General features: G+C 36.6%; 1 protein-coding gene across 1 annotated transcript in view; it reads left to right on the top strand.

Moving 5' to 3' along the window:
- Positions 1-14,905, top strand: part of OTC (ornithine transcarbamylase) — a 67,045-nt gene that overhangs the window by 15,340 nt on the left and 36,800 nt on the right. Inside the window, exons 2-3 of the mRNA XM_072615172.1 lie at positions 4,294-4,432; positions 8,995-9,076. Of these exons, the coding sequence (XP_072471273.1) occupies positions 4,294-4,432; positions 8,995-9,076 (221 nt within the window). The remainder of the gene's footprint in view (positions 1-4,293; positions 4,433-8,994; positions 9,077-14,905) is intronic.

Here is a 14,905-nt window from a genome sequence, read left to right as displayed (position 1 = left end):
AAGTCATGTCATCATTTCTCTGATGGCATGGTCTTCTTTGGCAACAAAGGACAAACACACACACCCCATTGAGGTGTGGGAAACCAGTTAGGTGCACCTCTTTATAAAAATACTTGCCACTTTTCAATTTTATGGAGGTGACTTTGTCCCAGAACTGTCCTCATCCACAAGCTGACCTGAGGCATGGAATGAAGGCAGACTCAGGAGCACCATTATTCTTGGCATAATGATGTAGCAAATCATAGGAGCAGCCTCCTTGAAGGTCATTGCAGGTTTCTTCCTCCTGTTGTGGCCTGAAGGTCATCATGTTCAAAACTCTCTGGCGATAGCCATGACTATATCTTTTCCCTGAACTGTTACTAGTCCTGGCTGTGTGTGTGTGTGTGTGTGTGTGTGTGCACGCACGCGCGCACATGTGTGTGTGTAGGAGGGTCAGTAGGCTGCCCTAGTTTGGAGGTATTAATTGCTGCTCCAGCTTCAGAGATGCACGCCTTCCTGGGGAATTCCTGGGGAATCTTCCACTACTTCTCTGCCTCTAACTAGGTTCCCTTGTCCGTCCTCAGTGAAGCCACATGGCTTTCTCTTCAGAGTCCCCATAATTAAAGGGCCTATTGCTTCCAGCATCTGGCTTTTCTGTAAAGCTCTCCCTTTAAGACCTAGCAACAGAAGCCAAGGTTAGTTAATAAACAATAAGCAGAGTGGAATTTTGTACTCTTTTAGTCAATTACCTGATGGTAAAGATACGGTCTGCTCTGGAATATTGTTTGTGAAAGCCTAGTTGGTTTTTGTTCTTATGCTTTTATCAAGGCTGACTTTGATATACAGTTGTTACCATTCAGTCATATCTGACTGTGACTCCATTTCGGGTTTTCTTGGTAGAGATAATGGAGTAGTCTTTTCCTTCTCCAGCTCATTCTACAGATGAGGAAACTGAGGCATACTGGGTTAAGTGACTTGCCCAGGATCACACAGCTAGTAAGTGTCTGGGGCCAGATTTGAACTCAAGAAGATCAATTTTCCTGATTTCAGGCTCAATGCTCTATCCACTCTACCACCTAGCTGCCCAACTTTGGTCTATGTGTAGATTATTTTGTTTTTTTATAGTAGAAAAATGGGCATATAAACCAGTAGTTATTATTTTTTTCCTCATCACCTTTCTTAAAGGCAATCATGTCTATTATTTCCCCCAAGTATTTGGTATCTGTTCTCCCAAATATTTTGAGACTAGATTCCTTCATCATCTCTTTCTCCCTCAGTTCTGACTGCTCTGACTCAATTTTCTCTCTAGCTCTGCCTCTTCCTGTTCTACCATTCCTACTCCACCGCTTCCTGTTCCATGTGACTTGGACTTATGCGACTCAGGCTTCTATGTGACTTAAGCAGGTCACATGGGCCTATTCATGGTTGGGAAAGATCTTCCCATTAAGAAGAAGCAAAAATACATTATCAATACTCTATCTATCTATCTATCTATCTATCTATCTATCTATCTATCTGTCTATCTATCTGTCTATCTATCTATCTATCATCTATCTGTCTGTCTGTCTGTCTGTCTGTCTATCTATCTATCATCTATCTGTCTTTCTATCTATTTCCACCTATTACCTGCTTCCCCACACAGACTGTATTGGAGACTGTGATGTTAAAAGTCCAAATGTGGAAGCTATATTGTGTTTGATGGAGAAAATAATTTATTTTAGATTTTTTTCCACTCTTCATCTGTTGATTGCTTTCCTTTCAAGTTTATCTTTGAAATGTTCTTGTGATGCTCTTGCTTAAATGTGTCCCTTGACACATTTAAATATGTCTTTTTCCCTCTACCACTTTTCACTCTTTATGAGATTATACTTATAACCTACCACTGTGCTCCAAAAGATTTTATAAATGGTTTTCTACACTAAACTACTTTCCTTCTTTTTTCCCCTAATTTTAGCTGCATAGGATTTGTTTTTGCTAAAACTTTTAAAATTTTATATAATCAAAATGATCAGTTTTATCTCTTGCAGAATTCTCTGTCTCTTGCTTGGTCATGAACTCTTATCCTATCCATAGATTTGACAGTCAATTGTTTCTATGGGTCAATAATTGTCTAATGATATTATCCATTGTGACTAAATCATGTACTTATTTTGTGTTTATCTTGCCATACACCAGAAGATGTTCTATGCTTTTCTTCTGCCAGTCTACTCTGCAGTTTTTATAGCAGTTTTTGTCAAATAGTGAATTATTGCCCCAGTAACTTGGATCTTTGGGTTTCTCAAACACTTGGTTACGGTGCTCATTTATTCCTGAATATTGTATACCTAATGTATCCCTCTGAGTATTTGAGATTCAGTCTTTTGTTAGGCTCCTTTCTTTCTCATTTTTTGCATTGATTCCCTTAATATGCTGGACCTTTTGTTTCTCCAGATGAATTTTGTCATTTTTTTCTAGCTCTATAAAGTAATTCTTTAGTATTTTTGATGGGTATGGCACTGAATAAGTAAATTAATTTAAGTAGTACTGTCATTTTTGTTATTGGTTTGGTCTACCCATGAACAATTAATATTTCTTTTTTTTATTTGAACATCTTTATTCAGGGGAAGAATGTTTTATAATTGTATTTTTATGGTTCCTGTGTGTGTCCTGACAGGTAGACTCATAAGTATTTTATACTGTCTAGTCATTTTAGATGGAATTCCTCCCTCTCTTCCTACTGTTTTTTTTTTAAATAATATATAGGAATGCTGATGACATGTATGGGTTTATTTTATATACTGCAACTTTACTGAATTTTAAAATTGTTTTGGTTAGTTTTTTAGTTGCTTCTCTGGGTTTTCTAAGTAAACCATCATATCATCTGCAAAAAGTGGTCGTTCTATTTCTTATTTGTTCTTATTCTTTAATTTCTTTTTTCTTATTGCTCTGGCTAGATATTGAATAGTAATGGTGATAATGGATATCCTTGCTTAACCCCTGATCTTATTGGAAAGGCTTCTAGTTTATTCCTATTATAGATAATGCTTACTCTTGGTTTTAAATAGATACCATTTATCATTTTAAAGAAAGCTCCATTTATTTCTGTGCTTTCTTTGGCAGATACAGGTGTTATATTTTGTCAAAAGCCTTGTCTTTAGCTATTCAAATAATCGTATTATTTTTGTTGCTTTTGTTATCAATATGATGAATTATACTTAGAATTTTTCTAATGTTGAACTAGTCCTGCATTCCTGATGTATATTTGGATTGGTCATAGAGTATGATCTTTGTGATATTTTATTGCAAGTATTCCATTGAAAATATTTGTATTAATATTCATTAGGGAAATTGATATATTGTTTTCTTTCCCTGTTTTGAATCTTCCTGGTTTAGGTATCAAGACCATATCTGTGTCACAGAAGGAGTTTGATAGACTTCCTTCATTATTTTTCCCCTATAGTTACATTAATTGTTTTTAAATATTTGGTAGAATTTGCTCATAAATCCATCTGCTCCTAGGTTTTTTCTAAGGAAGTTGTTTTATGGCTTTTTCATTTCTTTTTTCTAAGAAAAAGTTATTTAAGTATTCTATTTCCTGTTGTATTAATCTGAGCAATTTATATTTTTGTAAATATTCAATCAATAAACATTTATTAAGCACCACTATGTGCCTGGCACTATTCTAATTGCTAGGGATATGAAAAGAGGAAAACACCAAAGAACCAACCAATATTTTTGAACCAACAATAATTTAGTCAACAAGTTGGTTAATATGGTGATAAAATATGTCAGGATGGCATTCTCACTTCTTAACGACAAAGCAAATGAAATGAACTTTTTGTTTTTCTATTGGATTGGGTACAAGCAGTTAAAGTTATGAGCACAATTAAAGACTTTGCCATCAGTAGAGATAGCTTGTGCTTCGTACTGGGGCCAGGGGTTAGCCTTAATAGTTAGCCTTTATGACAATTATTCGAGTGCTAGTAATATATGAATTTTTAATAGATGTGATTTGCCTTAGCTATGCTTAATTTTTATTGACACGCAATAGGAATCACTGTTAAATGGGAGCTAAAATGTAGCAAAAGAACCACTTTTCCGCCTTAATAGATGTTACCCTATTAGAAGCAAAATTATTCACTCTCCCCTTCTAACTAAAGGAAATATTGGTTCATTTAAATTCTAAACCATATCTCTGCTAATTACATTTAAACACATTAACTTCACAAAATCAAGGGACAGTCACTCTAATTTGTTATGCTGCTTCTCAAAAAAACAAAGGGTAAATCACTAAGGCTTTTTAAAGCATTTTTTTTCTTTTTTTATTGGATACAGATGTGGAAAATCAGTCCAAAGTAATGTGCAGCTGAAAGGACGTCATCTCTTAACTCTAAAAGATTTTACAGGAGAAGAAATCAAGTATTTGCTCTGGTTATCAGCAGATCTAAAGTACAGAATAAAACAGAAAGGAGAGGTATGTAAAACTTTCAACTTACTGACAAAAAGATTACTCAATAGCAGCCTTTGCAGTAAACCCTGGGAACCAAATTTCTTCTATTATAGAGCCAAGGAATGAAACCACTAAGATAAGCTGATTGGTTACTTTAGAATGGAAAATGAATACACTGTGGGCACCAAATGAGTGATTTGATGAAAAATTACAGGATTTCATTTGTGTGGAATATTCAAGTTCATTTTTAGAAACTGGATCAGAACCTAAGGAAATCATTCACGGTGAAACATTTTCTTTTTTCGTACACTAGCTCTCTTTGCTCATGTCCTCCTGCATCCTACCAGATGAAAAGAAAGAAATATCCATGTCTTTCATTCTCTAAATTTCAGTTTCAGATTGCACATATACATATGAATGTATTACTACACACACACAGAATTCAACAAACTCGAGGTAAATCATTCTTTGCTTGAAATTACCTCCAGTAAAGGATAATCCACTCTCTGCCAAGGCTGTCTACTCCACTTCCATATCATCCAACCTGTTTAGAACTTATTCTTTTATTCTTTCCATCCAAAAAGAAATTTGTCTTCTTGCCACTTCCACTTATTACTTCCCTTGGCACCAAATAAAACCAGTATAACCCTTCTTCCATAGGATTATCTTTCAGGATAAAAATTAGATAATGTATCTAAGATGATTTGTAAACATTAAAGTGCCATATTTCTCTGCATTTTACTTTCAAATCATGTACATAGAGATGTGTATATAGTTGCAATTATATACATACCTATGCACACATAATGTATGTATATATGTGTGTGTATACACACACACACACAAACACACACTTATTATACCTGTCTGCCTTTTGTCAAGTTATTTAAACTCTAGAAGCCCCAATTTCCTCATCTTTAAAATAGGGATAACAGTGCTTACCACAGGGTTGCTTTGAGGATCACAGAAGCACTGAATTTCTTTTTTATAAAGTTTTTTTATAAAGTTTTTTACTTATCTTTCATTTCTCATATCTTCATAGTGTTTCCCAGCATCCTTCCCTCTCCCCTTCCCAGCAAGCCATTCCACATTAAAGAGAAAAAGAAAGGGAAAGAGAGAGAGAGAGAGAGAGAGAGAGAGAGAGAGAGAGAGAGAGAGAGAGAGAGAAGAAAAGAAAAAGAAAAGAAAAATCAGTACAACTGATCAATACATTGGAAAAGTCGGTTAGGGGTGTCATCTTTATCTCTTCTTTTGAGTCATGTTAGAGCTTTATAATTTTGCTGCATTCATTTTTTATTTTTATGTAATTCTTTCTATTTGCATTGTTGTAGTCATATATATTGTTTTTGAGGGCTCTGTTTACTTTATCAATTCATGTAGCTCTTTCCATGCTTCTCTGTATTCATCATATATATCATTTCTCAGAGCATAGTAATATTCCACCACATTTGAGCATTACAGTTTGTTTCATCATTTCCTAATTGATGGGTATCTACTTTGTTTCCAATTCTTTGCTATCACAAAAAGTGCTACAAATATTTTGGTGTATATGGGGACTTATCGATGGCTGGGATATAAGCCCCAGTAATGGAATCTGGGGGTTAAAGAAATGGACATTTAGTCACCTTAGTGGCATAATTCCAAATTGCTTTCCAAAATGTTTGTACCAATTCACAGCTTCAACAATATAGCAATGTGCCTGTCATCCCACACCACTCCAGAGTTGAGTATTGCCATTTTTTTGGTCATCTTTGATAATCTGTAGGATCTGAGGAGAAATGCCAGAGTTATTGTGATGAGCATTTATCTTATCAGTGATTTGGAGCATTCTTTCATGTGGTTGTAAACACTTTGTAATTCTTTTAAGAACTGTTATTCATATCCCTTTACCACTTGCCTTTTGGGAAATTGCTGATAGATAGATAGATAGATATAGATACATACACATACCTATATATACATATGTAGTATTTACGCACATATGTATATATAAACATATATACATTTAATTATTAAGTATTTATATATCTTGGATATGAAACATTTATCAGAGAAATTTGATACAAAGATTTTTCATGTAATCAAAGATCATTCATGTAATCAAAATTATTTATTTTTTCTTTTATAATTGCCTCTATCTCTTGTTTGGTTAAGAATACATCTCCTAGCCATAGCTGTGAGAGGTATATAATCTACTTCTCTTCTAATTTTTTTAATAGTATGATCTTTAGTATTAAGGTTACATATTCATTTAAAATGTGTTGTGGCATGTGATGTAAGATGTTGGACTCAGTCTAATTTGTGAGATTATTTTCTAATTTTCCCAACAATCTTAATCAAATATGGAGTTTTTTGTAGGTAGGTTGGATTTATATCAGAGATGCAAGGATGGTTCAGCGTTAGGAAAATAACATTATCATATTAAAAACAAAAATATCTAAACCAGACTATCTCAATAAATACAGAAAAAAGCCTTTGACAGTGCAGAATTCATTATGTCTTTAATAAAAACCCATAAAATATAGGCATAGAGGAATCTTTTTAATAGCATAAATTTGATGAAAAAAGAATGATTCATTTGGAAAAACAAAAGGTCTAGAATATCAAAAGCAATGAAAAAAGGTAGGGACAGAGTAAGAATAGTACCTTAGGCCTCAAACTATATGACAAAGCAGTAGTTATCAAAAACATCTGGTACTGACTAAAAAATGAGGGAGAGTGGTCAATATCACAGATGAGACAAGGGAGGATCAGAAACAATTGAACTCAATAACCCACTGTTGGGTAAATGAAAACATTGAATGTCAGAGTTGGAAGGAACCTTGGCAGTCATAGTCTGATCTACACACCCTAAAATTCTCACTACATTTATGGGAGTAGTTATTAATATTATTATTATATTCTGATATTGATTACACATATAATTAATTCAGAAGAAAGTTGGGGGAAAAGAGGCCAGTATTGTCACAAGTATTCAAGAAGACAAAGGAAGAACTGGGTGCTTAACAATTATCTTTATTTGGAATTTACATAGCCCTTTATGTTTGAAAAGCATTTTAGGCATTCTTTAGGCACAACGGTGACTTAACAGTGTATAATTAGGGCTTTTTGATTTGGATTTTAGGGAGCCCCCCAAAAAAAACTTCATGAAGAAATTTCAGGTCTGTGAACTTGGATAGAAAGGGAGCAGGGAATCACATCTTTATTTTCACTAACCTCTAACTAAAATTTAGCATTTCCTTCAATCACATCTTTATTTTCACTAACCTCTAACTAAAATTTAGCATTTCCTTCAAGAACAAATGTAAGGCAAAAACATTCTGAAAAGGGACTTGTAGGTTAAATCAGAGGGTCCATGACACCAAAAATGTTAAGAATCCCTGGTCTGAAATAGTAGTAAAAGCATTATCTATTCCAAGTCTAATTAATTCCAAGTATTTAAAAGATTTTTTTTTAAAAGGGTCCCTGGATGAAAAAAAGTTTAATGGTAGTATACACACGTGTGTGTGTGTGTGTGTGTGTGTGTGTGTATGTAGAGAGAGAGAGAGAAAGAGAGAGAGAGAGATGGAGACATACACACACATACACACACACACACAGAGGCAGCAGAGATACAGAAAAGAAACGGAAACAGAGAGAGGAGAGAAAGTATTCACTCCTAAATTTTTTAATTCAAGTTTCAGAGACCAGAAGCAGAGCAAAATTTTGTGGGGTAAGTTTCTCATGCAGGTCAAGAAACAAGGAGATGAGTCGACAATTGTTGGCACTGACACTTTATCATTTTTATAATATAGTGGCAGACTGGTAGGTTAACTTGTCCTCTTGGGAAGTCTTCCCCAGAAAGGATCTTAAAAGGGAAAAGAAAAGGAGAAGAAAAAAGCAGAGGCTTTGCTCCATTATCTATACACAGAACAGGAAGAAGGAGGAGCCCCTCCTATCCCCCAAACAGTTCTTTTCAAACATATGTAAACAAGCCCTTTCCTATCCCAAGTTAAGGTTTATACACAGTTTATCTGAAACTTTTTGGTTTAGACATTCACATAAATAAGAGTCTGAGCTTGTTTCCTGAGCTGCGGAGAAGGCTGACAAATGAGAAAATATTTGTCCATCAGATCATATTACCTTTTTAGGGAAGCTCCAGGAATGGGGTAGGATGGGCAGGGATATGTCCTGGTTCCTGATAAAATGTAAACCAGCATTGGAATATCAACAAAAAAATAGAATGATTTTTAATCCTTAAGCCTAGCCTGGAAAAATAAGGAAAATATCTTCAAATGGCTGAGGATTTTGGCACTGGGGATGGTGTGAGGTGAGGGGGGTGCTGCTGCCTCTCATCTTCCTTAGTCTACCACTTCTCCTATAAGATGTGAAATAATTTTAAAATTCCTATTTTTAAAATATATTGTGTATTTTATATATAATATAATAATAATTAATATAATTAATTATAATATTAACATATGAAGGGAGAATAAGTAGAATTAGTATACTTAAAGATCACTTATTCTGACTACTTCAGTTATAAAGCACTGTGTTTAAAATACAGCTGATAATGTTGTAATTCACTTCTTATTCTTGGTTTTCAGTATTTGCCTTTGTTACAAGGGAAATCCCTCAGCATGATTTTTGAGAAAAGAAGCACAAGGACGAGACTGTCAACAGAAACAGGTGAGTCCCATTGCAAAAGGCAGCCCATTCCCTAGGACTCCATAGGGGAACACGCAGCTCATCATTCTAAGAAAGTGGTGGCAATGTCTGCCTCCTTGTTCCACTTGGGTGGAAGGATGTGCAAGGACCATTCTCGGCATAGTGTTTTCTGTTGGAGATGAATGTCACTGGGAAATCCTTTCTTCAAAGAAGACTGTATGTGCTTGCTGTCCACATTGTTTCTTCTTTTACGTAGAAGTGTCCCAGCCTTCTGCCATACATAATTCACCAACTACTGATTGGGGATTTTTGTCTTCTAATATATAGATAAGGTCACGTTACCTAACAACCTTTCCAGACATGTTTTACCTTATTCCACAGCATCTGAGCCATAACTAGCATGGATCCATAAGGGCTTATCCTAGGGTATAGAACTTAGAGGGCACTGGATGCAAAATCTGAAGATATGCTTCCTGACTAGCAGCTGCCTGACTTTCCAAGTGGTAGCTTTGAACTATGAAACAGGTCATCCTCTGTACAGATGGAAGATTCAGAGGGCACAGGTAGCAACATTACGAGTTTCTTCTCCCCCAGGTCCCTGCAGCTCTCCCTCCATTTCCCACACTCAGCCAAAGACATTTCCTATCCTTTCTTGCTCCCAACCACACTCCCTTCTGCCCTTCACTCCCCAGGAGTAACAAGTCTTTTAGTAATTTAACCTCATGGTGTCCTGGGGTGTGCTTCTCTTCCCTGGAAGCCCACCTGCACCCCAGGTGAGCATCTCCCACACCACACCTTGACCAATGCACAAAATGGACTACTTACAACTTTACATCATGCCCTTCGTTCTCAAAGAGGACCATGACATTAAGATGTTAACATGACTTGTAGTTGAATTTGATTTGAGTGAGGGAGGGCTGTGCAAGGTCACTAACCTCACTTTCTTCTCCTGAGCCATCTGGGTCCATCTGTTAAACATTGTTATTTGTTAAACATTCCCCATGTCCCCACTATGCCCGAAATATCTATCTTCACTTCCATTAATCAAGCAAGCAAGCATTCATTAAGCACTAATTATATTCCAAGCATTGTACTAAGGACCCTACTTCTGTCTCTGTTTTTAAGAGCCTGATCAGATACTACCTCTTCTATTAAGTCTTCCCAGGTTCCTCCAGTCAGAAATTAATCTTTCTTCAGTTGGTCCTCACATAACACATTGTTGCTTTTTTTCCTTTCATATATTTATTAAGCTTTATTGTGCATGATGCTTATTTCTGTTTGCATATCTCTTCTACTAAGTTTTAAGGAATTTGATAGAGGAAGCATACCTTCTTATCTAGCATTTTTATCTGTTCCAGGAATTAGCAAAATATTCAGTGTTTGATGCATACTAAGTATTTAATAAATATTTGCTGAATTGAAATAAGTATGTGCTGAATCATCATAATTAGTCATGGGGTCATGGGTTAAAAGCTAGAAGGGATTTTGAGTCAGGACCGTTTCATTTTTGTCTTTGTATTACCAGGATCGGTAGGAGGTGCTTTCTTGCCAAGCCTAGAGGCCTGTATTGGGCTACCCGAGTCTTTCCTACCTGTCCCAGGTCTTCGGCTGGCCACGCCAGATGCACATATGAGAGAAAGGACGTTCCAGAGTCGAACAGGGGTTGAGCTTTATTCCAGGGAATCGGTTACAAGTGCAGGGGCGGTCTTCCTTAGGAGGAAGAAGGGGAGATTTCCTAAGGAGGCTAAGCTTAAGGGATTGGAAGTAGAAGTACAAGCGGGGAGACAGGGGGAGGGGAGAGAGGAAAGAAAAGAAGCGGAGCCCTACTTTTCTCTTTGGCTCCACACGTGCTAAGAGAGAGCTTTCTGGCTTCCTTAATCCTACTTAATCTTCAGCCACACAGTTTGCATCTCAATACCATGCTGTTAGGTAACTAGGTGTGCTCCAATCCGGGACGACCTTGAGGGCAGGGAGACTCCACCCATCAGGTATCTCTGGGGGAGAGGCGGAAATACCCGAGCTAGCCGAGCTAGCTCAGTCTGACCTTCTCGAACCCCCGCTGTTCATGGAGGGCCTCGTAAGACTCTAAGATTTAGAAGTCCCACTTTTACCTGCCCGAGACTGTCCACACGGAATTGAGCTTCCAGTCCCAACACTTTCTAAATTGAATGAGTGGGCTAGTCCATCTGCCTCACTTTACAGACACAGAAACTGAGGCCCAGAGAAATTAAATTACTTTCTAAGGTCAAATAGATAAAGCGTAACAAAAGTAGAATTTGAACCAGGATCCTCCAGCTCCAAGGCCAATATTTTTACCATTGCATCAAACCCCTAAGTTATGCTTGGCACTTCATAGAAGAATTTAGACAGATAATACTCTGAGTTATGTTTTAATGAACCTCTAAACCTGGCTATGAGGCATCCTGAATATCTCTAATTATCAATGCTTATCAACGTAGTTCTCAAAACAAAATTATTTTCAGTTCATTTGGGGGAAAATTTAAATATGCCATAGAGTAATTTCAAATATTACTATTTTGGCAAATAGTTTGGAAGGAATTAGGAAAGAAATCACCAAAAAACATGTTTTAATTACCTTTAATTTCTAAATTCTCACCTTTGTTAACAAAGACTTTAAGGATTTTAAATGACTAAGTGCTTTGCATTTCTTGGAACAAAATCTGTTTAGTATCGCGTCAAAAAAAACCCAACACATTTCCAAACTTGATGGTCATTTGATTGAAAAGGCCATTAGGATTAAAGCTCTGGCCCTAATAAAATTGAAGGGATTGGCTGTCAACATTTATTTAATCAATCATTCTCTGGGGGGAAATGGTTAGAAAATGCATTTCACTAAAAAAAGAGTATTGCTGTGAAATTCTTGAGTGTTGTTCTCATGTGGCAGTTGGTCAGCACTGAAAACCTAGAAGCCAGATTAGTTGGATAGAATTAGAAATGTAATGTAGATATTATTGAAATTATTTAGCGAAGGAACACAAAACTGTATTTATGGAGGAGAAATTCATCTCCTCCAAAAGAAGAAATTTTAGGGAGGGAGACTTATCAACAATTAAATGAAAGAGATGATGGGCTGTCATTGACAGAGTTGGGAAATTTAAAAGAAGAAACACGTGGAGAATAGGGAAGAGATGATCAGTTTGCATTTGAAATGACTTTAAATCCTTCAGATGGAAATATCCAGCACACATAAGTGTAAATTTAAGATGGAGACTAAAGGGACAGATTATCAAACTGTCTGCACAGTGGTGAGAGAGGAAGCCATATGAATCAATAACCTGTGAAATAGACTAGAGGGAGTGAAAATGCCTGCCACTGTGGACAGATACAGAGAAGTATTTGATAAAGTCCCTTATCTTCAAGACATGCACATGGTTAATCAAACTTTATTTTATCACACCTATCACTGCTCCGAGACTCTGTAGCCTATGTGGTAAGAGATTTATACTGAATTACATCAGGAATTCCATTATATAGAACTTTCCAGTTTTTAGCATATATACTTACAGCCAAAATCTAGAATGTGACCCTTCTGATTTAGTCCATTTTTTCAACAAGTTCTAATTACCCACATAAACTATTTACCAGGTTATAGAAGGAGCTAGTGGAAGTGACTGCTGATCCATTGCCAACGAGCTGACTATTTATTACCTGTACGACACTGGGAAGTCGTTTCACGGGACTTCAGTTTCCTCATCTGTAAAATAAGTGGCTTTATTCCCTTAATTCCCTCCCCAACTCCATTCATGATCTCTGTGGACCCTAAATCTGTTATATATACATTATTATGTATATAATGTATATATATATATATGTATATATGTTAGTTGCTAATTGGTAGATTAGCACCTAGAGGACTCAATGGATAGATCACTGGACCTGGACTCAGGAAAACCTGAGTTCAAATATGACCTCAGACACTCACTAGCCATGTGCCCTTAACTTCTTTGCTAAGGAGGCAGCTAGGTAGCTTACTAGCTGTGTGATCACTTACCCTCTGCTTTACCTTAATCCACTGAAGAAAGAAATGGCAAACTACTCCAGTATCTGTGCCAAGAAAATCCCATGGACAGTTTGTTCCTTGAGCATCTTGGTCATGAAGAGACAAAGAGGAACGAGCAACAACAGTTTAGCATACTAAGAAAGTTAATTACTGTCCCTACCCCTCAAAAATGGTATCTAGATAGGAAGGATAAAAATCTTAGCATTTTAACCTATTTCTGGCTGACCTACTAGGAGGACATGAGCCTACTAGGTGCTCAATTGTCATTTATTCTTTATTCTAAAAGAGGACCATGACATCAGGTAGGTGATGCCTCGACTTGCAAGTGAATTGGATTTAAGTGGGGCAGGAGGGTGCAAAGTCACCAGCCTTAGTTTCTCCCCCAGAGCCAGATGGAAGACAGGAGATGCTGAATGGATGACTGGATAAGATAATCAAGGCAGCTGCGAATTCGATAGAGCACAGACCTCTAATGAGTTTTCATCTCACCATTATTTTGTCAAGGTTAACTTTTATTTTAAATGCTTATTTGGCTTAATAATTGTACAGATACAAGGATTTGGTATTGGAAAGGACCTCAGGAATTGTCTAGTTCAGGGGCTGACCCTTAGTGACCCATTGCTTGATTTTTATACAGCTTAGAATTATTTTTATATTTTAAAATACTATGGCCCACAAGCCCTTCATTCGATGACCTCTGATCTACTCTAATGCCCTCATTTTGCGGATGAGGTAATGGAAGGTTAAGTGACTTGCCCAAGGTCACACAGGTATGCTGCAACAAAGAAGGGCAAGGTCTTCTGGCTTTGAATCCATTTATTTAAGAAATCCCTATTTTTTTCATACCCACTAAATTTATTACTAATTTTATAATAAATAAATTTATATAAATTATGATAAATTTATATAAATAAATTATTAAATTTATTTATATGAATTTATTGTTAGTTCTTTCCGGGTAGCTATTTTTGCCTTTTTTCTCATCAAGATCAAAGGCATAATTAGGGGGAGAGAAGAATATATCATTCAAGGAGAAAAGAAAAAAACAAATTTTATGCAGGCCTCAACAGAATAACTCCCTTCTTTCACTTGACTACAAAGGTGATGACCAAGGTACATTTTAACATCAATTCTGCCTTCCATAATTAAGGGGGGGAAGCAGCCCCACTTAGAGGACAGCAGACTAATGCTTACAAGTATTGGCCTGTGCACATCCATTGAAATATAAACAGGGACCCTCTGTCTAGGGATTGTAAAAAGTGCCAGAAGCAATTTTCAGTGGAAGAATAATTCCATTTCCTTTCTTTCTCAGTGCCCAGCTGGCTAAGTACACTGGGAAGAAGCCTCCTGTGTGCCTGCCTGCCAATGATTACAGCCTTTTTACTTGAGACTAATTGAGTGGATTCATGGACACATTTGCTGTTGACAAAAAAGTACAGGAGCTGATAGAAAAGGGGAGGAGAATCCTGAGAGAGTCTTCTCATTTAGCACTTGTGCTTTGCTTTCAAGTGCTTCACAAGCTTTTCAAAGTACTTAGGCATCAATTTAATCGCTCCTTACAGTACCCACATCAAGAAAATTAGTACTGTGCTCTCACTCTGCAGGTGTGGAAAACAAAGCGCAAAGAGGCTGAACCTCCTGCCTGAGTTCACCTAATATAGGAGAATCAGCCACAAAATTTAAGGCCCTTAACTCTCAGGTTAATGATATATACTTATGTATATTGGTCCTTCTAAGGCATGATTTGTAGAATTTGTTTAGCCAGTATTCTTGTGAGGAAAGGCGAGAAGAGGGCACCGATGTTACTTATTTCTGTTTATACAGATAGG

This window comes from Notamacropus eugenii, chromosome 5 (genome assembly GCF_028372415.1).
Source record: "Notamacropus eugenii isolate mMacEug1 chromosome 5, mMacEug1.pri_v2, whole genome shotgun sequence".
NCBI classification, from domain to species: domain Eukaryota; kingdom Metazoa; phylum Chordata; class Mammalia; order Diprotodontia; family Macropodidae; genus Notamacropus; species Notamacropus eugenii.
Note: the sequence above shows the minus strand (reverse complement) of the source record. Positions and strands in the feature narration are given on the sequence as shown.